This window comes from Lemur catta, chromosome 8 (genome assembly GCF_020740605.2).
Source record: "Lemur catta isolate mLemCat1 chromosome 8, mLemCat1.pri, whole genome shotgun sequence".
NCBI classification, from domain to species: domain Eukaryota; kingdom Metazoa; phylum Chordata; class Mammalia; order Primates; family Lemuridae; genus Lemur; species Lemur catta.
This window is the reverse complement of record NC_059135.1, coordinates 97411307-97437988: the sequence shown is the minus strand read 5'-3', so window position 1 is coordinate 97437988 and position 26682 is coordinate 97411307. Positions and strand designations below refer to the sequence as shown.

General features: G+C 40.9%; 1 protein-coding gene across 2 annotated transcripts in view; it reads right to left on the bottom strand.

Annotated features, from left to right (window-relative positions):
• CNTNAP5 (contactin associated protein family member 5) overlaps positions 1-26682 on the bottom strand; it is a 773538-nt gene that overhangs the window by 128459 nt on the left and 618397 nt on the right. For both annotated transcript variants that reach the window (XM_045559127.1, XM_045559128.1), the window contains exon 14: positions 10520-10676. In XM_045559127.1, coding sequence (XP_045415083.1) covers positions 10520-10676 — 157 coding nt within the window. The remainder of the gene's footprint in view (positions 1-10519; positions 10677-26682) is intronic.

Sequence of the window (26682 nt, the reverse complement as noted above, 5' to 3'; positions counted from 1 at the left end):
ACACACACACACACACACACACACACACACACAGAGTTTTTCTCTGAGTATGTATTTATTCGACCACCTGCTAAACATCTCCTTCAGAAGCCAACATGCACCTTAAACTAATGTACTCAAATCCCCTCCACTAGTGATTGTCCCATGGGTCAGCTCTCCTGCCTGCCTGTTACTCACCTCCGTGAGTGACCTGCCCTGCATACCCACTTGCTGAGGCCATAAACACGCAGGTCTTGGGCGGGCGCGGTGGTTCACGCCTGTAATCCTAGCACTCTGGGAGGCCGAGGCTGGTGGATCGTTTGAGCTCAGGAGTTTGAGACCAGCCTGAGCAAAAGCGAGACCCTGTCTCTACTAAAAAATAGAAAGAAATTAGCTGGACGACTAAAAATATAGAGAAAAAATTAGCCAGGCATGGTGGCACATGCCTGTAGTACCAGCTACTCGGGAGGCTGAGGCAGGAGGATCCCTTGAGCCCAGGAGTTTGAGGTTGCTGTGAGCTAGGCTGACACCACAGCACTCTTGCCCGGGCAACAGAGCGAGACTCTGTCTCAAAACTCAAAACAAAACAAAACAAAACAAAACAAAACAAAACAAAAAAACACGCAGGTTTTCCTCTCTCCCCCTCTTCCTACTTCCTCTCTTGTTCTCGATTAACAACTTCCACCAATTTCACCTTCTTTTTTCTCTCCGTTTAATGGGCTTTTCCTCCCCATTCTAGCCTCAGTTTTATTTTGAGACCTCACAGTCCCTGCCTAGGCCTTGGGGATGGTCCCCTCAACTGGCTCCACACTTCCAATCTCCCCTTCTCTCCCTTCCTCTCATTCTTCATATTACTGCAAGAAACAAAATGTGAACCGTGATTCATATTGTATTGCTTAAAACCTGCTAAGAGGTCTCTGTCTCTTACAGGTAAAGTCCAAATTCCAAAATATGTAACATAGTAGAATGGACAATAAAATTCTGTTGAAAACTACACTTGCCTTTACAGAGAGGAGACCTTTCTAAAGAAAATGATCTGCAAGATAGAGGCTCTCCTAGAGTTTGAGGCTGCTATTTATAGAATGTATTGATGGTTTGGGGGTTCAGCTGAACACCTCACATCTCTGGAGCTAAGTGTGGGAGCTGCCTCTTGTCTTCCCCTGGCCACTGAAGCATTGGAATACAGTTTCACACATGGTCTCATTAAATCCTGAAATGATGATGTTATAATAATTACCTGCCTTGTACAGCAGAGGAAATTGAGGTTCAGAGAGGTGACAAAAGTTCTCAGGGTGCATTATTTGCAAATGGAGAGGCTGGAATTTGAACCCATATTTAGACACCAAAGCATTTGCCTGTACCCACCAATGTCTGCTGTGCTCCAACACGGGTCCCACCCCTACAGAGAGCAGCTCTCTCATGAATGGAAGCTGGTGTTTCTCACATTTAGTCTACGTCTCCTCTGGACAGAGCTGGAATGACAATACCAGGCCCTGAGTCCTTGAGCTGTCCTTGGCGGCCCTTAGGATGACCATCCCTATTCTGTGCACACAGGCTTTCTCCACACGAGATACAATTCAATTGATTAGGTTTCAGTTTACTAATTTGCAATCATTTTCCAGCCCTGAGTTCCCTGAGATTACACAAGGGTCACCTTGGCAGGAGTTCTGGAAGTCCACAAACTCCTCAGTTACACATTTACAAGCAATCTCTGGGTTTATTTCTACTCAGGGCAGATCCATCCACTACATGGTGAGTTTTACTAGAAAACTTTCAGGGGCAGCCCTGTCTGGGGGAGAAGGAACCTCAGCGTTACTTCCTTACTTCACCCGGAGTTTGAGGATTGAATGAACTTTGTGCTGGCTCGCAATTACTTCTGTTGTGTTATTCATTTAATTGCATATGTATACATATACTTTTCTTAGACTTGAGTTTACCTTCTATCAATCAATGCTGCCCGTTATTCTGTAAGATATTGTGAAAATAGAAAAAAATAAAAATAAAAAGATGACTTATAAATCTTATTGAACTGACTCCATGCCACATCTGCTAGACGCACAAATTATTGCTAACTCAGCCAGCCTCCCCAGAGATAGATATTTCCTCCTCCCTTTTTCAAAAGGAACCTGAAGCTCAGAGAGGCTAAGTGATTTAGACTCTATAGTTAATAAGTGACAAATCCAGGATTTGTTCTTCCCATTACATAATAAAATATTTCTTAGAAATTCATTACATTTTACATCCAGAAAATGACAATGCTGCTAGCAAAAATTGCTACAATTTGTGTGTTCTAAGTGTATTACATGAATTAGCTCATGACATTTTCACCAAATACCTATAAGGCAGATGTGCAAAGGAGATAGAATTATTTCTTCTTCCTCTACATGACGAAGACACTATGCTTTGAAGAAAAAAAAAAAATGAAGACATCAGGATTTATTTCTAGTTCACCAAGAGCATCATAGTGGCCCTCAGAAATGGCCCCAGGCAGGGTAGAAATGACAGAGGCAGAGAAGAAAGTGAGGAGGAACATCACGTCACCAAAGTCCCGGCCTCTCGGGGCTGTCCCCTTCAGCCACGCCTGGCTAAGGGTTCCAGCAAGTTCTGATCAGGAAGAAGTTAGAACAAATTTCTTGCTGTGTAGCCGTGTTCTGACTCTGGCGAGCTCTAAATGTGCCCGTGGTAAAGCTACCTCCTCGGGGAGAGGATCACTTCACCCCACAGGCCAGGAGAGCCGATTGTGAACCGATTCCCCCGTGGTCTGCATAAAAACCCAAGTCCCTCCAGCAATCTGGCCATATCTATCAAAGTCAAAAAGTGCATCATCTAGCAATTCTAAGCTGAGATTCCACTCACTACACATATTCATTTGAAAATGGAAAAGGGTATAAATCAGGACTCAACAATTTTCATAGCAGCATTGTTTCTCATAGTGACAAATCAATTACAAACCAAATGCTTGGGAGTGGTAATATAAGTAATGATATGACCATACCATGGAATACTGCACAGCCATTAAATAGCTGGAGTGTATTTTTTCATGCTTATTTGGCAATGCCAAGAGAAAGACGTCCAAGATATATTTTATCTGGAAAAAGCAAGCTACAGATTTATGTTTAATTTTTATCTCACATTTGGTAACAACTGAACAAATACATATTTATAAATATGTTATGTGCATAGGAAGATATTTATATGTAGAAAAACCCTACTCACCCACCTAATATATAGGAGTAAAATTTTGCATATGGGGTGGAAGTAAGTACTTTACAGTGGAAGTAAGGTGGGAGCTTCTATTTTTTTATTTAAATACTTCTGAAATATTTGAATATGATAAGGATATTATATTTCTTTCATAATAAAAGAATCCTATAAAATAAAAAAATCATAAAAATAATCCCAATTATGCGTTATTAAAAATTCGGTGGAGCAGAACTGGCGATTGTGATCAGACACACAGGGAAGACACAGAGGCAAGCAGCGCATCTAACTGATTGGCGTCTGAGTAAGCTGCCCTGAGGGAGTTAACGCCGTGAACTTTTTGACCAGTGAGCGAATCAAAATAGAAGCCAAAGTCTGATTGCATTTTTAAGTAAAATGACAATGTTTTGGTGTACAATAAAAGTGTAAGTCAAAATTTTGTAGAAAACATGCTATATAAATGCAAAATCTTAATCTCAATATTGACTTTGAATTCTATTTCAGATACAACTTTGCAATTGCTCAAATAACGAGGCTTCAAGACAATTTAGCCATAGTGTATCTGTAGAGCTTGACAGATAACTGATGTAGAAGAAACCTCAGCCTGTGTTTTAACTGTTTCCTACAAACATACAAAGGAGTGTTTCACAGCTATGTTTTGTTTTCCAGAACAAGTTATCAAACAGTTCATATTAGATATTATCCCCCAATAGATAACAGGATGTTGGCATCATTAAATAAAAAGAAAGACAAAAATAAAAGACCTCTTTAATGATACCTTTGGCAAAGTATCAACTATTTTAACTCATCTAGAATTCTACAAAATAATGATGTGGCAGTTGAGTTTTGAATTTTCAACCTCTGGTTGTAGGTTCTTTTCCACATTTTCACATTTTTTCTTCTTCTCTTGATTGTGCAATGCCTTTATGTTCTTTCCACTCTGACATAACACAAAACATTGTGTCAAAAAGAAAATCTGAAACCCGGTCATGGGAACATTAATGTGACAAAGCCAGCATCAAGTTACCCCAGAATGTATACTTTAAGGGAAAATTCAATGACAGAAACAGCAGCCAACAATTGGTGGGTAGAGGGCATATTTGGTGAGGAAGAGACGATGGGGGGAGGAAATACCTCTATCCCTTCATTCATTCATCCTGTCACTCAGCAGTTAATGCGTGGAGGGCCCAGCACGTGCCCAGAGAACTTCTCTCCAACACAAGAGGCCCCGATTCTATTGCAAGATGGAAGTGGGGATTCAGGGACCAAGTGAGTAAAAACCCAAATAAACCCTCCTAATTCCTGCCTGTGTGTAGGACAGGCTCTTCCAAAACTCAAAAGCGGCAGAATAACTCATAAACAGATTCATGAATAATAAGATTCAATCAACAGAGATTGTGTGCTTTATTTTTTTTTTTTTATAAGAGATAAAACCTTGGTGTGCCCTAAGGTGATCTTATTTTCTCTCTCAGGACTGGGGACAGGAGCTGGACTCAGGATGTAATCTGGTATGAGGCACTCTGGCTGCACTGAGACTGAGAACCTCAAAGGTGAAGGCTTTAAGGAGATCGAAAGTGATCTGAGAGATCAGAGAATGACCTAGGTGAGCAAACAGAAAACCCTAAATCCCTTGGATGTATGCAGTGTCATCTCAGTAAGTCTCATGGGAGGGGAATGAGGGGCCTTTGGGAAGGGCAAGGCCCTGGGGACTGGATAGGACACTCATTTACAAAGAGAAAAGCTCATTTTGAAGGCAAATATATAAAGAGATAACTTTTGGAGCAGGATGATCAATTGTAACTACTTTTTCAAAATTAGCTTATTTTTAATTGAACAACAAAAATTGTATACCTTTATAGTGTACGACATGGTGTTTTGACATATGTATAAGTTGTGGAATGGCTAAATCAAGCTAATTAACATAGCTATCACCTTCCATGGAAACAACCTCAGTGTTCATCAATGGACAAGTGAATAAAGAAAATGTGGTCTATGCACACAATGAAACACTACTCAGATTTGAAGAAATAAGAAAGACCTGTCACCTGTGAGAACATGAAGGAATTTGGAGTGTACCGCATTAAGTGAAATAAGCCAGGCACAGAAAGACAAATGACTACTTTTGATACCAGGAGAAAATCAATCTGCAGCAAAAGGCGTTTAGGTTAAACTTGGGTAAATATTTCTTCTGAGATTGTCAAAGAAGGGTAATGGCTAACAATGAAGTAAATATCTCTTATTCCTAGAATGGCTGTGGCCTGACCTACCTAAGGACACAGAGGTAAAAATATGTCCAACAGAAGTCATTCATCCACCCTTCATTCATGAATCCAGCAACATTTACTATATAATTTCTCTGGCAGAGATGTAGAATCAAGGGCTAAAGACTGGCTCGAAGCTCCATGATTCCATGTACCAAAAAAAAAAAAAAAAAGACATCTCCTAAAAATATTCTGTTCTTTAAGAAAAAGAACAATAGATTTCCTTTTTTTGGATTATCAGATGACCGGAATTAAAGCCCTACATCATCTTCTCTTTCTATTTTTGCCATATCAATTTATAGAAGGGTACACTAAGGGCAGGAGGCAAAGAATAGAGTTACCAAAAATCGAAAACTTCTGTACTTTCTTCTAAAATAAATAAAATAATGGTCTGCTGTTAAGCAAGAGAGCTTCATTTTAGTTCAACATGGTTGTCTGGATGAGAAAACTCCTCACCTAGGACATAGATCACTACTGACAGGGACACTGTGGGTCCCCTGTCTTCTCCAACACGCTGCCTGGCTGTCCTCTGGGCCCTCGTCTTGGGTCACCATTTCTCCACCTCCCACCCAGCCAGGACTCCTCTGTGCTATCACAGAGGCTGCAGACTGAAGCTGTCACTGGTTTCCTTTCTTACTCTGAACAGTCCATCGGTCTATAGGAGCTGCATCAGGAACCAAGCTACCATCTGGGCGGCTTTCTACAGACTGCACGGCTAAGCTGGAGAGAAGTTCCTTTGCAAACAGTCACTAACTATAAAATTATTATGATAACTTCTTCCTTCTTCCTTCCATCCTTCCTTCTTTCCTTTTTTTCTTCCTTCCTCCCTCCCTCCCTCCTTCACTCCCTTCTTTTTTTCTTCCTATTTAGTACTTTGGCTAAGATAGAAACCCCTGAGAAATCAGCTCTATAGCACTGAAGGAACAGCAGGAGGCGAGGTGAGCAACTGGCTATGCAGCGAAGCTTCATTTGTATTCACAGCCACTCCCCACCGCTTACAACACCACCAAAGCTCTGCCTCCCCTCTCCTGGCCCTGGTCCGTGGAAAAATTGTCTTCCATGAAACCAGTCCCTGATGCCAAAAAGATTGGGGACCGCTGCTATAGCACACCTGATTCAGATGTCTAGTTGGGGCTTCCTTTCACTTAAGAAGGAAATGTGCTTTGAGGTTCACTGAGTGATTTATTTTATCTCTCCCCGCCAATCTTCATCTCCTGAGCTGCCTGTCACCCACCCCTAAAACACACGCTCATTTTCCTCATTTATTTGGGCCTCATTGAAATATAAAATATTAAGTTATTCAGTTATAGAGGTCTATTAAAACAGAAAAAACAATCAGTCACCAGAAGCTTGGCAGGTGCCAAGGTGAGCAGCCGACTCAGCCTGAGCAGTGCGCGTGCCATGCCGACGTGAGGTCAGAGACCCCGGATGCCCTAGCCAGCGTCCTCACAACCCATAATCCCAACACCAGCGGCTCCTGCATGGAGTCAACAAGAGCACCTGTGGGTTCAGCTGGAATCTCAACTCTACCCCCTAGACAGGTGACCTTAACCAAGCTAAATGTCACTCAGGTCCTCAGTTTCTTTTTCTGGGGAAAAAAGTAGTAAAACCAACCTCAAGGGTTGTTAATGTGAGATGTTAATATTAGATAACAGTATATAAAGTACTAAGAACACTTCAGGATATAAACAACATTTTTAAGTGACAATACCATCTAGGAGTTGAAATATATTAAACTGCTATCCACCAGGTGCTACACCAGCCCAGGTCGGTTTTCTGATTAACTTTACAAGAGCAGAAACTTGAGGAACTGTACGAGGCAGATGCATCTGAAGTTCTCAGGAGCACTCAGAACGCCAGTGACATGAAACGCCGTGGTCTGAAACAAAAGTCTGAAACGTGTGAAAACCCAGCTTGACTGTATGTCGGCCAAGAAAGGGGTTGAAACTATGTTGAACACTACTGACTATTTCACAATTGCATCAGCTTTCGTATTAATACTTTTCCTTTCTACAGTAAATAACAGAGTGGGATAGATAAATAATGAATGCATGTCTACAAGGATTGGCCGGGTCTCATGTCTGTATATTGAGTGTCCACAATCCTGTATGGGCAAAGCTAGCTAATTGTTATTTCACCTGGAAGGAGCTTTCAGGTCTAGATTTGCCCCTCCTCCCTGCCTTCATCTCCTGTGAATTCCCCACATGACAACTGTGCAACAGCCACACCAGTATACTCGTGTTTTGGAGAACTGGTGACTTTTTCTTTCTTTCTTTTTTTTTTTTTTACATTTTCCTGTCTAAGCACAAAGGTCCCCCTTACCTGTAGCACACTAACTTGTTATTCCTTTAGCTACTTCTTATGGGTCTTCAAAATTTAACAACCACTTGTCTTTACAATCCAACTTTCCCAGACCATTTCTACCCCAGGTCCAGGCATACCTGCTCTTATCTCTGTTCCCAAATTCATCACACTGATCCATATATTATTAACTACCTTTTTCTTCCCTGCTGTTCTGAGCGTTCCTTAAGGGCAGAGACTATGGTGCCCCTGACTTTGTCTGCACAGCAGCCTGTGTCTGGCACAGAGTAGGCACTCCGCACATCAGTGATAAGCGATTAAATGTCAGGTGGAGTAGTACATACAGTTGCTTCTGTAACAAATTATTTTTCAAAACCATTTATCATACAGTATGATTTGTACTAAGACAGTGAATGAAACCCAGAAGAGTTAAATCAGAATCTCAGTCTTTACTCCCTAATGAGAATGAGGAAACTTCTGGTCACTTCTCACTTGGACCTTGCCCCAAGGTGCTCAGCATGCCACTCTGGGACATCCACGGGGGAAGCGGAGTCCCTACCAGGAAAGGTTCAGTTCTTTTCTCTTGACCTTTGGAAGGTTGGTTGTTGAACAACACCTTTATCTAATAATAAATTCTGGTGCCCTAATAGAGGTCGCTTGCCACAGAAAGTGGCACTGGCTGGGGATTCTTCGCTGGCTCTAAAGGAAATGGAAAGGCTCATGAAACATGGGCTAGCTTATGAAGGTGAAGGGAAGGATGTTTCCAAGCGTCCTTTTGAGCGTGCCTGTATGATGCAGTCAAATTAACACATGGGGGGTTCAGAGGGCAGTGACCTTGTGAACAGGTTAGAAGAGAGAGAGGCTGGAATCTGAGTGGAAGAGATGACCAGTGGAAAGTTCCAGAAAAGGGGCGTAGTGGCACTGCAACACATCTAAGTGATGTGACTCTGCTCTCCCCCACTGAGCCCCAGTGGCAGTGAATTAATCCCTGGGTAGCTGTTCCCGGGAAGAGGGGGCACTGAGGCAGCCGGCAAACACCTTGTGCAGAAAGGGCTGCACTGCAGGGAAAGGAACAGTGGGGAGCGATCAGGAATCCAGCTAAGGAAGCATCAGAGTCCAGGGCAACTAGAGGAAATTTGTCCCCTTTCAACAACTTTTGACTTTGCTTTCTGCCTCCTATATCCACTTCTCTGATTATACACACTGAAGGGAACATGTTTCCATTCAAGTCTGTAAATCTGTAAATAGTGTCTAACATCATGCACAGTGAATGTGACCTTATAAATCAAAGAAATGAGTGAATCTAAGCTGCTGGGAGCAGAGGATTTGAATATGTTTTCCTGGAAACACAACCATCTAACACGTCCACACGTATCTCCCAAGCTCGGAGATGCCATTTTGTGATAATTCCCGCTCTTCAAAGGTTTTCTGAACTCATCTGTTCAACTAATTATCACCAAATGTCTACTGCACCAGGAGCAGGTCTTGAGGGATGTTATGGTTAAAGGGACGTGGTCTCCATCCTGGATACAAGGTACATTTGGTGTGTGGGCATCCACAGTGCTGCAGTAGAATTCAGTGTGGGGTAAGGTGGGGGCACGAAGAATGCCCGAGTTCATTCTACCACCAGTCAACAGCATCTGCTGTCACCCGTAAGTATGAGGAGTCTGGGGTTGGGGAAGGCACCGAGGTACCGTGTCCTGGGGCCCACGCAGCCCTGCAGTGATCTGAAGTGGTCCACTGGCCTGGAACCCAGGGGAGCCAAACAGTCCTTTCCTCGCAGAACTGAGGTTTTCACTCAACCTTACATTTTATTTGAAACAATCCCTACTGTTAACAATTTGAACAGTGAAAGAAAAATACTTAAAAGAAATTTTAACTGGGATGAGAACAGCCTGACATAAGAATTCTTAATTATTATAATTGAGCAGCATTTGGTGAAACGAGTAAAATGCCATAAGCCACAACCAAAGAATCCTTAAGTTCAGTCAAAGCAAAAATGTATTTGGAAATGTTCTGTGCCTATTTTCATAATCAACACAGTGAAAAACAAGCAGTTTGTCTGGAGGACACAGGAAATGTAAATGTGATGGGCAGGAAGCTTCACACTGAACCTCATTTTGCAGGAATAAGCTGGTTAGGAGAGTAAGAGAAGTTCTGGCCACAGACACACCTGAGTTCAGATTCTGGATATGTCACTTGCCAGACATCTGTGACCTTGGGAAAATTATTGAATTTTTCTGTAATGGACATTTCTCAGCCTTAATATGCAAAAGTAAGAAGTTTATATGGACTTTAAAGGTTGTTGTGAGGATTAAGTAGGCTCAATAAATACAAATTCCCTTTGCTATATTTTTATTGGCAGCAAAAGGGAAGGCTAGTGCCTAGAACACAGCCGGAGCATAGAGAAACAGTCTGCATAGCCACTCATTCCTACCTCCCTCACTCTTCCCCCGAAACCCACACTCCGCACATCACAGAAGCCCTGACTCAATGGCAAAGCTCAATATTACATTCCATTTCTTTGTTTGAGATGAAAGTTTCAGAATATAAGGAGGTGATGGTGTAACCACGTGACTTTTATGTTACAAACCTCAGTAATAGCCCCCAAAATAACATGTAACTGGCTATTTTCAAACTTAAAAAAAAATCACAACCATTAGGGAACTCTAGTTCATGCTGAATTTCTCATCCATGTCCTTCTCTGTTTGGGAAAATTTTACGCTTTGATTAATGTGCTGCTTCCACAGCTGCAGAAAGATCGTGATTCTCATTACCACTCGTCCTGGTCAGCGTCACAGTTGCAAAAGTGTCGCGTGTCCAGGCAGCTCTCATCCAGGCCACACTCACACTGCTGGACCCCAGGAGGGGACCCTCCCCAGTACGGGTGCCTTTCACGGGACCGGCCGATCCACCAGGTAAATGGCGCTCCATCTGAAAGACAGGACATTTCACAAGTCAGGGTGGCACAGCCTAAAGTGACACGGGGGTGCCACAGCAACGGAGATGGAGATGTCTCAAAAAATAGACATGACCCATCTTCCTTCTTTCTCTTGTTCCTTTCTTCCTCCCTTCCCACTTTTGTTCTTTTGTTCTCTCTCTCTCTCTCTCTCTCTCTCGGTCTCTCTTTATATCGATATTTACATTTATACACACATATGTGCCTATAAACATGTTCACTGAAGGATTTATATGGTCAAATATTGATTAATGACAACGTTCACAGGCAGGGTCACAAACTTGAATTCTTTCCAGATCAGGCCGGTATCACAATTGAGTAAATTGGGCCAGATTTTAGACCAAAAATAAAATTTCATATATGGATTTAAAAAATAATAATTTCATTTTAAAACTACTAAAGAGAAAACGACAGCACCCAGGCCAAGATCAGCCCGGCCTTTGTCCTCAGTGTCTGGTGGGCGACGAGGTGAATGGCGACCCCGGTGCAGGGGGGCTCTCGCAGGAGGGAGGGCGTCCTCACCCACCGCCGTGCATTTCTGTCACGAGAAGACTGTTCCCGGGGTTACCATACTCTCTGATGTTTTTTCAACAGCAGTCGTAAATTCCAAGTTCAAACATTTAAGGAAAAAAACAAAGGCACTGTGAAGGCTGGCGCGTGTGGGCCAGCAAGCCCGTGCGAAGGCAGTGTCTAACCACCTTGGCTTCCAGTTTACACACAACAGAAAACCATGCTTCAGTCTAGCTCTTGTCAATCTTTTTCTTTACAGAGTTTGATTTACTGAAATTTGTTAGATTTTCTTTTATGATGGAGAACATGTAAGTGGGTTAGAATTATCATTCAGAAGGCGATACCATGGCCAGAGGTGGCGCTAGCGATGGACATGCGTTGTCATTAGGCTGAAGCATGTGAGGCCTGGCTTCCCTTTGGTCATTACTGTCTTATTTATGTTTGGGTGTTAAAATGTGCTTATTTAAAAAATTCAAAGAAATATTTATTAAGGGCCATTTTTATCAATAACAATTTTAAGGTAGAACGATAATATTTCAGGATGCTTTCACGTTGGAACTTTGCCTAATCAAGATGTTAGTTTACATGTCAATCCTTATGTACAAACATGTAATTTACAAATATTCTCTATATACGAACAGCAACAACTTTTTCTGAATTGCCCCCACTGCTCAAGTTCCCACGGAGGTCAGAGAGAAGTGTCCTGCAGCCTTGGGGCCACATGTGGCCTTCTGGATCCTTGAGTGTGGCCTTTCGGCTGGATCCAAGTTTTGGATTCAGTCGAGGGGCTGCACTTGGGGATCTGGAGGGCAACGTGTGGCCCTGAGGCCACAAGTCCCCACCTCTTGTCTGATTTCATGAGGAAAACCTAGGAAAGGTCCTATGAGCAGCGGAAGCACAGTAGGGGTGCCAGTGCACAGAGCAGACCACCTGACGGACCGACTCACCCCACATAGCAGCCTGCACTCTGCTGCTAAAATAGTGCAAGCCCCTTCGTTATCTTTTAAGCTAGAATACCAGTTCAGGATGTCTGTTAACCAGCGTCTTCTTTTTAAGAATAATTATAAATGGTATGAATTCACTTCCCCTAGATTCAAATATCTATAAATTATTGTAAAATACGTCAGATGAATTGCTTTCTTCCTAAATCTCTGCTCAGGTAAGTCACACTCACATGGCCTAGAGGGCTGACAGGTTGATTTACAGCATAGGGTACTTTCTGGACTGGGGTAAGCTTATTATCCCAGCGTGTAGTCCGGGCAGCACAGAAGTAAATCATTTTGTATTTGAATATGTTTGCCAATGTTGGCCTTGGGCCCAAGAATGAAAAGACATCTCTTGACCTCTCTCGCTCCCCAGCTGCCCAGGCCTCTCATCCCAGAGTCTAGAATCCAGACCACAGAGTCAAGTTCCACGTCATCATGAGTTAGTTCATGTGTAAACTACTCCAAGGTTGTTAAGCATAATAATGGCTTCATTATTAATGGTTTCAGTTCAGAACAACCAATTTGCATATAACTTCTGGTGGATATGTTGCTTCTAGTAGCTTTACAAACTTCTGTCTGGTGTCTTCCCTAGAATTCCCAGTGGCAACCCCAAGGCTTCCTTCTGTTTTGAATCCATCCATGTCTTCTACCACTGGGACCTCTTGGTGCTTCCCTCCTAATGTCTGGCAATTATTAATAGTTTAAAGGTTGGGTGCCTATCAATTTGTGAGTCGATTAAGAAAATGGTATATGTATATATGTATACATATATGTATATGTGTGTGTGTATATGTACACACACACACATCCCATGTATTACTACTCAGCCATAAAAAGGAATGAAATGATGTCTTTTATGGCTACTTGGATGGAACTGGAGACCATTATCCTAAGTGAAGTGTCTCAAGAATGGAAAAACAAACACTCCATGTACTCTGTAATCATTGGGAGCTAAATGATGGGCACACGGGCACAAAGAGATGTAAAGGACATTGTGAATCAAGGAGGGGGGAAGGACGGATGGGTAAAAACCTACCTATTGGGTACAATGAAGACTATTTAGGTGATGGGCACAGTAAAAGCCTCAACTTAAGCATTATAAAAGATATCCATGTAACAAAAACATTTGTACCCCCTTAATACTTCAAAATAAAAAATAAATGTTGAAAATTTTCTTAACTGATTGACTGTCAACAAATAAGGAGAAAGGAAGGAAGGAAGGAAGGAAGGAAGGAAGGAACGAAGGAAGGAACGAAGGAAGGAAAGAAGGAAGGAAGGAAGGAAGGAGAGAGAACAAAATGTGTGTGTATGTATGTGTGTATATATACATAAATAAATATATATATATATGAAAGCAGGAGGGTAATTGCTAACTTTTCCTCTCAGATGTCCCATCCTTGTGTCTCTGTTCCTGTGCCATACTGGGCTGTTTACAGCAAACGAGGAAACTGAGGATCAACTAGGGGCTTGATTTCCCTTAATTCTTGACTCTAATTGGGGAGTCAGGAAGAAAAACTACACCTTAGCTACCAATCTGGGCCATTGCAGAAATTGCATTTTTATTTCTCCTGACAGAAAGTTCTTTCAAAAGTGAAAGAACAAAGAATGATTATAAATATTGGATTTTTAAAATATGCATGTATCCAACAAATTTACTAAGAATAATATTCCAAGCACTATTCTAGGCACTTGCGAAAATCACTTCACAAAACAAAGAAACAGACAAAGCAAGCCCTCCCTGAGTTTATGTTGTAATTGGGGGAAACAGTATTTCGAAAGGAGTAAGAGGTATGGGGGGATACAGCAGGGCAGGGGATCGAGTGCGCCATGAAGAAGGACGTGAAGCAATTTTACATTGTCCTGGTCAGGGAGATCTTGGTGCAGAGATACTCCCCCCAATCCTAAAGGCAGGGGCAAGTCACAGGTGGCCACATGGACAGGAGCACCCCAGACAAAGGAAATGGAAGCTATGACAAGGCCTAAGAGGAAATTAGGACATTTTCTAGAATCTATAGACACAGGTTTTTAAACTGCAATTTTCAAAATGTTGCTGAAACTCTAATAGGAAGGTTCACAGAAAAAAACAAACGGGTAGCCAGAAAACAGGTAAAATAGAACTTAGATTGATCAGGTTCTTGGTCAGAAGCCAAGAATTCACTCTGATAGTTCCAAGGCAAAGCGTATTTATTAGGAAGACATTGAGCTGACACAGAATGATGAACATAAAAGAAATGGATTTGAGATTAAGCATAAGCATGTGCAGAACTGGCCCAGTGGGGGATCCCTGCCTGGTTGGCTGCGCCCGAATGTCAGACGCAGAGAGACCAACTCAGCAATCTGCTGCCTGCGCCAAGACCTCTGCCCTCCGAGGCTCAGGCCAGCAAGCTTCTCACCATCAAGAGAGGTTTCTGTGGCCCCTGCGTGTGCAGAATAGCAGCCGCACGTGTCACCTGCTCCTGGTGCTCTCTTCCCAGTCAGGGCTTCTCACGGGGAGCTGATGGGTGAAGCCCGAGCTGCCTGCCTGAGTCCCAGGCGGGGGGCTTGGGGATTTGGATTCTGACTTCTTCACTGTGGCAGCAGGACTCACAATATGAATTTTCTCTAACCAGAAATGCTATTCAAAAGGTGATGGGCAGGCCTGAACAGCGCACGCGTCCACTACGGAGCTGAGCAGACACTTAGTATCACTTAATGGATCAGTACTTTACACCTCTGAAATCTCAATTTCTTCAATGAAATGGGGTTATCAATGCAAATATATACCTCTTCGGATGCTGCTAATAAACAAAGGACTGTATGAACTGTGGTAGGCTGGGGGCAAGAGGTCAACAGTTTTGCTTTGACAACCAAGAAGCTAGTCTGCTTTGACAAGAAGCAGAGTGGGGGACAACTCTGTGCACCCCACAGGGCAGCGTAGGTCTCTCCACAGTGAGAGTAACGGCTGCGAGACGCACTGTGCCCTGCAGACTGTAGAGGCCAGCGCTTTGGCACGGCAGCAGCTTTTTCATACACGGTCCCAGCAGCCAGCCGGGCACTGCAAGGACTTCCAGAAAGGAAGGGAGACTGGGACCCCCTGGGAGATCCCACCAGGAGCTCCCAGTAGCAGCCTCAGAGGTCTTGGAGAGGTGGCAAGCGCCTTCCTATGCATGATACAGAAAGGGTGAACCGCGTTACTTTGCATTACTTCTAAGCATTTGGAAATAATATCATCATGTGACCTCAGGCACACAAATAAGATCTGGGAAAATTCAGATTACATGTTTATTATATTAGTTAAAAAAGCTCCAAGAAAATATTTATCTTAGAAGGTACAGAGTATGTGATCATAGAAGGTGATCACTTGCCCTTTATTAATCCAAATAGAATACTATTAAAAAAAAAGATCAATCATGCTCACCGTGAGGTTTATAAAAACAACAATAGGAAACATCAGCGAGTATCTACTAGGCCACAGCCAGTGCTCTGAAGTGCTCCACATATGTTCACCCATGTAATCATCCCAATCCTACAAGGTAGGTATTATTATTTCCCATTTTACAGATAAAGAAACTGAGGCACAGAAGGATTAAACAGCTGCCTTGAGGCCTTACTGCTAGCAAGTTCAGAATGAGGATTTGATTCTGAGCCTTCTTGCCTAAGAGTCTCTGGCTTTAACTCCTATGTTATTCCCCTATACTCTGCTTTGGGAGAAAATAATTCATGGTTGAAAAACTTAAGGCCTTTCAGCAAAATATATATGGGTGAATTTAAGTCATGAGAAATAACTAAAAAAATTGTAAGTGATAGATAATTTATTACATTCACTACAACAAAGACAACACAATTAATCTATAAACATCTCCTACCTATCACACATTCCCACACAACAATAATGTCACAGCAGAAAGTAACGTCAGCACTGCGTGCTGGGACCTTCTCAGATCTCCCCACCCTGAGTCTCAAGGAGAGAACCATGAGTGCCTGTGGCTTTGCTGCAGATGACATGCAAGCTAAGGGGAACAGTTTACACCCCATAGCTGGCTTCCTCTTTTCAAATGTTCAATGCCTTTCTGAGTTTCTACTTGCAGTATTTTTATGCCCATTTTTTAGGACCTGAATTTCTCCAGAATTTTAAAGTAGCTAGGGTCTTTGACAAACAAGTTAAAGTAGAAAATTTTGCAAAACCATTATTTAACTCACTTGGCACTGTAGACTGAACGAGGGTATATGTAGCCTTAGGTTTGCCCATAAAACCTCTTGCCAGAGAACTTCAACACAGTGAGCCTCTTTCCCTCTTAACCAGTGCAGAGGGGAATTTCAAAGATCTGCACTCTTTCCCCATCCCTGTCTCCACTGCAGTAAATTCTAGTTATGCTCTACCTCCCATGTAGATTGTCAGCCACAGGTACTTAGGTTTCAAATTATCTGCAATACGATGATGCAACAGAAACTTGGAAAAGAATTCTCACAATTGAGCCAAAAGCAGACAGAAATAAAAAATACAATGGCATATTCTAGAATATCTTATGAAGTGAACTGGAGTTTGGGGAGGTAGTACACATGAGAAAGAGAGTGAGAGAGAAGAAAAAAGAAGAAGGAGAAGGAAGAGAAAGAGGGGGAGGAGGAGGAAGGCAAGGAGGAAGGGGGTGAGGAGAGGAGGAAGAAGAAGTGCAGTACTGCATCCTTACTTGTGAGCTCGGAGATTTAAGCCCTTATCAACTCCTTTATAAAATGTTTCAGAAAAGTATTATATCTGAATTTAAAACACTACAGAAGGTCAAGTGTAGGAATTTTGCTAATGTGTGCATAAGCACACCATCCTACCCCTAACGTTTCCTAAAGTGGAACATACACATGCTATATACAGGGAAATGGTTCAAAGAGAGAGGAAAAAATACACACACACACACACACACACACACGTTTTATAGAAGATATAAACCCAAACCCAACTTGTACATGTTTAGTTCAAATTATGATTTTCCTAATGTAGGAAATTCAGGAGAATTCATGAAACAGGTTAGTTGCATAATTTTATGACTTAATCAATATGAGCTGTTGAACAGAGTTTAAATTGGACATCCCTCTTCAATCTTGCATTTGATTACATTAAAGTCTTGACAACCTGGAAAACAATGAACATGACAGACTCCCAATAACTACAGCCACAGCCAAGAGAATATGGCCTCCTCTCGCTGCTATGAACAGTACAAGTAAAATTCCACACCACAGCAGAATGCAGCTGGAAAGGTCTGTAAACGTACAGAGACAGTGCTGCCGTATTGAGAAGTTGCTGTCATCGTGGTTATTGTTTTCCTTTACTTTATCTCTGAGTTTAGAAGTAATATATACTCATAGCCTTAGATTCTGGTAAACTCAATACACCAAACTGGAGGAGTTTTAGCATTCATTTCTCTTACTCCTACAACTTCAAACAGGTCTATAGTGATCAGCAAATAAATATGACAGTGGGTTCATGGGGGGAGGAGACATCCCTGCCCCAGTGACGTTGGGCTTAGTCTTGCTACTTGCCTTGCCCCGTGGGATGAGGGAAGAATGACAGTAGCTCAGTTCAAGTTCGGACCTCAAGAGCCATGCATGTGTTCACCTGTCCCTTGGGAGCTTCAGTGACATGACCGTGAGAACAGGCCCCAGATGGTCATGACCTCTCCAGCCTCAGCCCCAGACAGTGAACACACAGATGAGTAAGCACGAGAATAAGGAGTGAATGGTACATGCCACTGAGCTTTGACAACTGGCCATATAGGTGTATTGTGACAATAACTGACAAAATACAAATTATATGTCAACCATATGAAAAAATTTCTATACGGATTATAAAGAAGTACATAGAAAGATCAACGATGCCCTTACATTCAAGGCATTCGCAATATAGTCTGGAACATAAAGAGACATAAAGGTGGATGAGAAAAATAAAGGGAATCATTAACTCTGTTTTGGACCAGCTAATTCTCTAACTTCCCACCCATAAATGTAATCACATGCACTGTAGTGTTCACCCGGGAAGTCACCTCTAATGGTTTCTCTACTTGCCCTTCTTCCCTGTGTATTTAAACCCCACTGGGTTCACGCTGTCCTGTCCCAGCTCAGTCCCAATTATTAGCAGCATAACCCTGACTCCCACACCTATCTTTGCCCCCCCTTCAAACATGGTGCTTTGTTGTCCCTGCAACTTACATAGCAGTTTTCCTTAATGGTAACAGTCCTGTCTCATCTCTTTAAGTCTCAATGCCACCCACCCACATTTTCAGTTAGAAACTCTTCATAGAACTTTGGAGAAACTACTCCCATGGCTGGTCACTCAACTGTAACCTGATTCAGCTAGATCTTGTACCCCTTTCTCACAGCTTCCATCCACAGAATGAGGAAAGATTGGAAGCTTTGTGTGTGTCTGTGTGTATACATATTTATATGTACATATTGCATATAAATTATGAATGTGTATATAAATATACGATTCATAAAATAATATAATTAAATATAATGGTATAAATTATATATGTTATCGTTGCATTGAATGATTTCTCAATTCTATGTTTCGTGAAGGTCATGGTGTGATATATCACTGTTATAAATTTTAGTAGATTTTTGTTACCCTAAAGAGGCTCATAACATTTAGAAGAAGAAGGTTGTGTACACACACAGCTAAGAGTAATGCAAGTCAGAGTGAGATCACTGTCCAAATAGACCAGCCAACAAAATTCTAGAGTAGCCCAGAGTGGGAAACTATGACTTTTGTCCAGGAGCCCTGAGACAGTTTTCAGGAGAATGGTGGCATTTGACGAGAGGCTTCCTGCTGATGACTTCAGCAAATGGCACCATGGGAAAGAGTGTGCAGCTAAGAGCTACCGAGGAAGGGATTTGACTTCACCACAGAGTCCTTAGGAAGTGATTGTTTGGAATAATGAGATTACTGCACATACTAAACCTATTTTATTTCATTTATTGTAGTTAAACATTGTTGGCTTACAAAATAAGTACAGAGAAAGATGCCACCAAAGTCATAAGGCCAAGAAATTACCAGAGATTGCAGCAAATGCCTCACCCTAGGAACAAAATACAAATCATCAAAATACTGCTTTGGAAAAGAAGCTTCTGTCAACCAAAGAGAGTATTTTATATACTCATTTTATCTAAATAGAATTTCATTTCTGAGGAGACATTTAGTCAGAAAGAAAAACAACCTCAGCCATATCAGAAAGTAATGGCAGGCATTCATCAAAGTCAGTCTTGGTCTTGCTGCTCGCTGGTCAGGATCATTAATTCAGCACATATGTCTAATAGTGTGATTAAGGGCTAGTCAGTGACATTAGGAATTAACATTTTTATAATGTTGTTGAATGTTCTCTTCTCCCTGCCTATTTAATTGAAATGAGCTCAAAAGAGAAAGGGGGAAACAGAAAAGATTAATGATACTCCCTCTCAAAACAAGTGACAAAAGTCACTTTGATGGGATCATCTGGAGCTGGACTGGACAAAGCTCTCTAGAATCTACCACAAGTATCCTCCATGGTTAAACAAAGAGGGAGACAAAGTGATTAGTTTAAATAATTTTATCGGCATTGTGTACATTTTTGTGGGAGAATATAAAAATACTTTTCATTTTGATAAAATTTTTTTTCTGAAGAGCTATATTGAAGAATCTCAATAAGGTGTCCAAAGTCACCCAGCATCAGAGGACTCTAGTCCCCTAAGACTCTGCAGTGGACTCCTGTCCTGAACACCCACCTTCACAAAGACTCACAGGCCTTTTCACTTTTTAATCTGCTGAAAACATATTGAAATACTGTGAGCTACACGGATGAAAATGAGACACTATTATAAACTCGTAGGAACTGACAGTAATAAAGGAATGACTCATCATTGGAGTAAGATCTTCAGTTTACTACACAACTGCTCAGATATGACAAACTTAAAAGCAGTCATTTCCAAATGTGAGGTGACAAAAATGGATGAGGACTACCACATGCACATCAAATTGGGATGTGAAAAGAAAGAAACCCTCATTGTGTTAAGCTGCAGACATTGGGGATGGCGCAAATTCACGACTATAGCACAACTCAATCTATACTGATTACTGCAGTAAAAAAAAACAAATGAATGAGAAACAGAGTTGGAGAAGTAAAATACCTGATGTCTACACCCAATCATAGAAATTGAGAATCATAATTAATTTGGGTGCCAAGGTTAATGCACATATGTATACCTGTGATACTGATAAAAATATCTAGCAATTATTGAGCATTTAAAATATTCCAGGCAGTTTTATGCACTTTTTACATCTTCATTCATTTAATCTCCACAACAACTCTAGGAGGTAAATATAATACTTTTATATCCATTTCGCAGATAAGGAAACAAAGGCATAAATATTAATAGAAGTGAAATTACTCGCTAGTAACTCAGCCAGTAAATGACAGATTCCAGCCACAGCCACAAATATATTTTCCTGTAGGTGATTACATAAAATAAAATGCGTGCTTCTACCCTGGCTTTATCCCCCAGAAGTTATTTTGACAACATTCAAAGGGACTTTTAAAATGTGTATCAGATGATTTATCTCTAATTAAAATCCTGCAGTAGTTCCCCATTTCCACAAGAAAAAATCCCAGCTCCTCACCATGGCCCACGAGACCCCACATGCCCGGCTCTCGCAGAGCTCAGCCCCTTTGGTCCCACACCCCAGCCTGGCACTACCCTCCGCTGCCAGGAGGCAGCGCCTCCAGCCCTCGCCGATGCTCTTCCACGTTTCCGGCGAGAATCTCTCTTCCCACCAGCTACACAGAGGCTGATCGTGTTCTAGCACTGGACCCTGAAAGTATTAATAAATCTCGCCTCTTCCCAGTTACGCCTACCTAAAATATTCCAGAATCGCTCTGTTATGTTCTTAGAAGTACTTACTGCTACTTGCAACCATTCTTTTGTTGTTTTTTCTTAGTCAAAACTTTATTGCTGGGCATTTATGTTGTTTTACTTCAGTGGTCAGTATAGAGAAGAATGTCTTTAAACATAAATACCATGTGCATTGATGATTATTTCCTTAGGATAGATTCTTAAATGATTTAAAGTTCTTGTTATAAATTGTCAAATTATCCCAGAAATAATCAGCCAACCAGGTTGCCTAACTCGTCATACCTTCTTCAATATGGAATATTATTAAACACAAACATCTTTGCCAGACCACTGGGGGTAAAATGGTAGATTATTTAAATTGAATTATTTTTTACTCAGTAGTGAGGTTAATCATTTTTTTCAAACATATACTGGTTAAATTTTTTTGTCTTTTCCTTTGTTAATTGATCTGTTTCCTTCACCTATTTACTTTTTGTTAATTTATACAAGCATTTTATGTACATAAACATTAAAGCTTTGTCATCATTAGGTAAGTATTGTTCTCATTTTGTTCACTTTCCTTTCAACGTATTTTGGCATTTCTTATTTTAAAGTACGCTGGTTCTTCATTTTAACCTATCGATGTTGTGTGGTTTTTTCCTGTCTTTTACCTTTAGGCAGTCCTGTCAATCTTTACATATTCTTCTAGCCTTATGGTTTTGTATTTATAATTAATTTTTTATTCATCTGGAATTTGTGTTTTGAGACTTGTTCATGAGTACATACCCAACATACATAATAGTGCCTGGCTTGCACTAGGAACTAAATATATATTTGCTGAAAGAACAAATGGCTAAACACCAAGAAAAAGACACATCAGCCTACAAGGACTGTCCACAGCTACCATCGAAGAAATCAGGTATTTTTGTCATTTTAGCGACAGCCCCACAAAGTGACACATGTTAAGCCTTTGAATAAATGCTTGCTATACATGTGACATAGAGGAGACCACCATACACAAAGGAGTTCACAAAGCAGTTCATTCATGTATTGAACAAAATGACATAAAACATTGACAACAGACAGGACACTTTGCTGCATAAAATACAAACAGGTATGCGCCTGCCATCAAAATCCACACACTGTAGTAGATGAGGGGAAGAAAATGTTAAAACTTAGTTTTAATGCAAGTTAGAATGAAATAAATTTGAAGTGAAATTTTAAGTATGTGTCAAGGGGGGAAAATTGCCAATGTTGAGTGGAGAGATGAATTCTAGGGGAAAAAATCGAAAGTCATTCCTATTAATATTATGAATACACTTGCCATTTCTGTTTTCCAACCAGTGAAGGAAAACTGGATTTCCATACCATTAACATTCAAAACAAGGTTCACGCAACATATCTCATTCAGTCTTTCTTCAGACAGCTCCGAAGACTTTCATTCTCATTTTACAGATAAGAAATGGAAGCTAACAATGGATTAGCAAATGCTCTAAAATCACACAGAAGGGAACACTTGAATTTTGATCTTACAGCTCCAAACCCCAATAATGGTTTTATATATCATGTGAAACTTGGTCTTATTATAGACAGAAATATAAAGGTACCATAACACTTTAGAGCAATTGTTCTTGGGTCAATATTATAATAGTATCCATCAAATAATCCTGAGATTGGTAAACTGTAGATTGTTACTGAGTATGCATCCCCAACCCTCCTGAGGGTATTCCCAATTACATTGTCTCCCCAATGACATTCATCTATCTATTGACTTATCTAGAAAACAAACAAATCTCCCCCCAAAATGCTTGCAGAAATAAATGTTCTAGTAAGTACTATTGTTTCTAACAAGTCCAGTTGGCTGGAATATCTATAATTTTGCTCAATAGCTACCTAAGGGAGTGACAGGTTAATCATGTAACCAAGAACCAGTTGAAATTTTTCTCTAGAAATCTTAGATCAGTGTTTCACAAAGTGTAGCCTCTGGCACTTGAATCAAAGTAACATGGGATGCTCCTAAGAACATGGATTTGTGGAGCTGTCCCAGACATTCCGGGAGCAGGGCCCAGGATCCTCATTTCTTTCATACGCACCAAGCGACACTAAAATTTTACCCTAAATTTTACACACTAAAATTTTATAATCACAAAGTTTGAACTTTATTCAAAATTTTCAAGCCTCCCCCTTCTTTCTTTCTTGAAGAATTCTTGTTTGATGACACCAAAGATTGCTAAGTACTAATTAGCTAATTAGTTTTAGGTTTAATTCTGATATCATAATACATGTATTAGGTTATATTAGTTCCAGCTAAAGAAAGGTATGATGATAGGAAGAGACAAATAAAATATAGACTAAAAATAAAGTTTGACTTGTACCAGAGAAAAAGGTCACCAAACTAATGTATTCATTAATTCTTATGGCCACAGAGTTGTTCTACTTTCGTCTTGGTCCAAAATAAATCTAGTTAGTGTTCATTTGATGTCACTAATCTTCTTACAAATTCCCTAGAAGATTCCCCAGAGAAGTACATCTCACAGTTATTCGTTTTTCTCAAGCACCCATTCTCATTCCCTTTGGTTCATTTTCTACAGCAAACTCTGTCCCATCCTCTGGATAGAATAGAGAGATCCTGTCCGAGTTCCTGTAGCTTGTTTCTACTCTGCCTCTTACACACACACACACACACTCCGAGTTGCCAGGTCCCAGTCCCTATGTCAAATGGCTCTCTCTTGTTCACTTTCCACCAGTTTCTGTGGGAACATGGTGAAGTTTTTCCTGGATTAATTCTTTCCCCCTCTGTTTACTGATGAGCCCCTCCACTTAGCTGTGTTCACCACTTTCCCTTCCACTCCACCACCTGGCCCATGGAGATGTGGAGTGATTACTTTGTCCTCTTTCATAGGTAGTCATCTATTACTTATACAGAGATGCCTACAAAGTCTAGATTCTCCAGTCCTGCATTTTTTCTCAAGCTACTTGGTAGACATCACCATGTAACTGCTCCATCAGCACCTCAAAAGTAATGTGATGTGTCCCCCTTCCCATCCAGGCTTCTTTCATGTTCTCCCAGGTTTCTAGGCTAAGAAGTTTAGTGCTGTATCTAACAAAGTAGCTTCCTGACCATCAGAACAGCAAAGGCTGCTGATGTTCCCCTTAGCAATCCCTCTCCCACCCTGTCCCTGCTGCCACATCTGCAGCCTGGGCTCACATTCCGCTTGCGAATCACTCAGTGTACCCTGCACACGTGCACTCAACTAGTTTTCTTCCACCTACTATTCATTAGGATGTTTTCTGGCAGCAAAACATTCAATAATATCTCATTTTTGAGTGAATTTAAGCAAACAAACAAACTCGCAATCTGATGTACAAAGCCTCTGCTCCTTGGCCCCAAGCTACTTTTCATATTTGTCTCCTCTCCTAAACATGTTATTCTTCAGTCAAATTCAGTTGCTACTCATTTTGAAGAAAATATTTTGTTTTGTTTGGCTTTCTGCTGACATAATGTTTTTCTTCAGGAATGGTTGACTTCCACCCTCCATATTTTGACACGTGTAAATTCTACTGCTCTTCTCTTTCAAAGTCCTTCATAAATCTTTTTTTCTCCTAAGAAATCTTTAGAAATTTTATTTGAAAATGTGTCCATTTATCAATTATATAGCACTTTGAAAAAATATAAAAATTATCAATTGCATACCAAATATCCTACATTTGGTTATTTCTGTTAAATGAATATAAGGTCTATTTTCCCTACCAAGTTGTAAGTTCCTTATACCAGCAGTCTCCAACCATTTTAGCACCAGGGACCAGTTTCATGGAAGATAATATTTCCACAGACTGGGACCAGTAGTGGGGGATGGGGTGGGGGGAGAAAGATGGTTTTAGGATGATTCAAGCACATTACATTTATTACATTTGCAGCTGCTCCCCAGCGTAAGCATCATCACCTCAGATCATCAGGCATTAGATGCTCACAAGGAGTGTGCAACCTGGATCCCTCACATGCGCAGTTTACAGTAGGGTTCGTGCTCCTATGAGAATCTAATGCCACAGCTGATCTGACAGGAGGCGGAGCTCAGGCAGTGATGTGAGCGATGGGGAGCAGCTATAAATACAGATGAAGCTTTGCTCGCTCGCCTGCCTCTCACCTCCTACTGTGTTACCCAGTTCCTAACAGGCCACAGACTGGTACTGGTCCGTGGCCCAGGGGTTGGGAACCACACCCTTATACAATATTAAGACTAATTATATGTATGGAATTCCATTTTCCCAATACTTCCAAACAAAGACTGAAGAATATTGATTATTATCCTATGTGCATGTATAATACATTAATCCACACATGTTCTCTCAGAGATCCTAATCTTGACTTAAATAAGGCATTCAATAAATCAATAATTGTGTGCTAAATAAAGTGAAAAAGGAGTGAATGTTGTATTTGTTAATCAAAAGGCCATTGTGATCATTCATGTCCACAGACCCACCTCCAAATCGTCTTTACCATTTATCAAGACAACAGCGAATCCAGTGTGGTTTACATCATGTGTTTTTTAAACAGACTGTAGATTCCTCATGGTGATGGCATATTTTGTGGAGTTTTTGTGTTGAAAAATATGCAACAGAGAGTGAGAATGCTTATGTAAGTAAGGCAACTGATATTTCCTATAGTTTTATCAATGAATTCACTGTAAATTGCAGAAAGTTTGAAATAAACAATCTTTAGTTGAAACATACTAAATTCAGTATATTTTTCTCATAAAAAATAAATTTGGTATGCATCTTAGTCCATTTAGGTGGCTATAACAAAATACCATAAACTGAGTGGCTTATAAACAACAGACATTTATTTCTCACAGTTTTGGAGGCTGGGAAGTCCAAAATAAAGGCAATTTCCATGTGTCATGAGGGGCTGCCTGGCTTGTGGCTCAGAGACAGTGCCTTCTTGCTGCACTCACATGGCAGAAGGGACTAGGGACCTCTCCCAGCCATTCACGAGGGCTCCATCCTCATGACTGGTCACCTAACAAAAGCCCCACCTTCTTCTTATACCATTACATGGGTGGTTAGGTTTCAACAAATGAATTTTGGGAGAACAAAAATATTCAGACCATAGCAATATGATAGCATTTTATTAATAATTTCTATGGGAATTTAAATAGCTGCTGAGAAGAGAGAAGTAGTATGGAAGAAATAAGTAAGCTGGGCAACCAAGATTTAATTCTTCAGTTTCTCTTCTAATTTCTTCACAATTTTTACCAACACTTTATCTTGAGCTCACCCATCATAAAACAAAACAGAATCACATTTCCAGCCAGGCACTCGAGAAAGCTGTAATACTGATTCCTCACAGGCTATTTACTTTTGAACACATTTTTAAAATTTCTTTGTTTAAGTAAAATACAGTAAGATGGAAAACATATTTAGAGTAAAAGAATAAATTTTCACCCAGATGTTGATCAAAGAAACCTAAAAGGAGGGAGGGTATGCTATGTTTATCTAATAGATTCTTGAAATGCTTTATCCAATCAAGAATTGCCTTCCTCTCCACACACACACACACACACACACACACACACACACACACACACACACACCCCTCACATGCCCTTTCTTGCTCGAGTTTGCCTAAGTGCCCTTATCCCTTTTTTATTTCTTC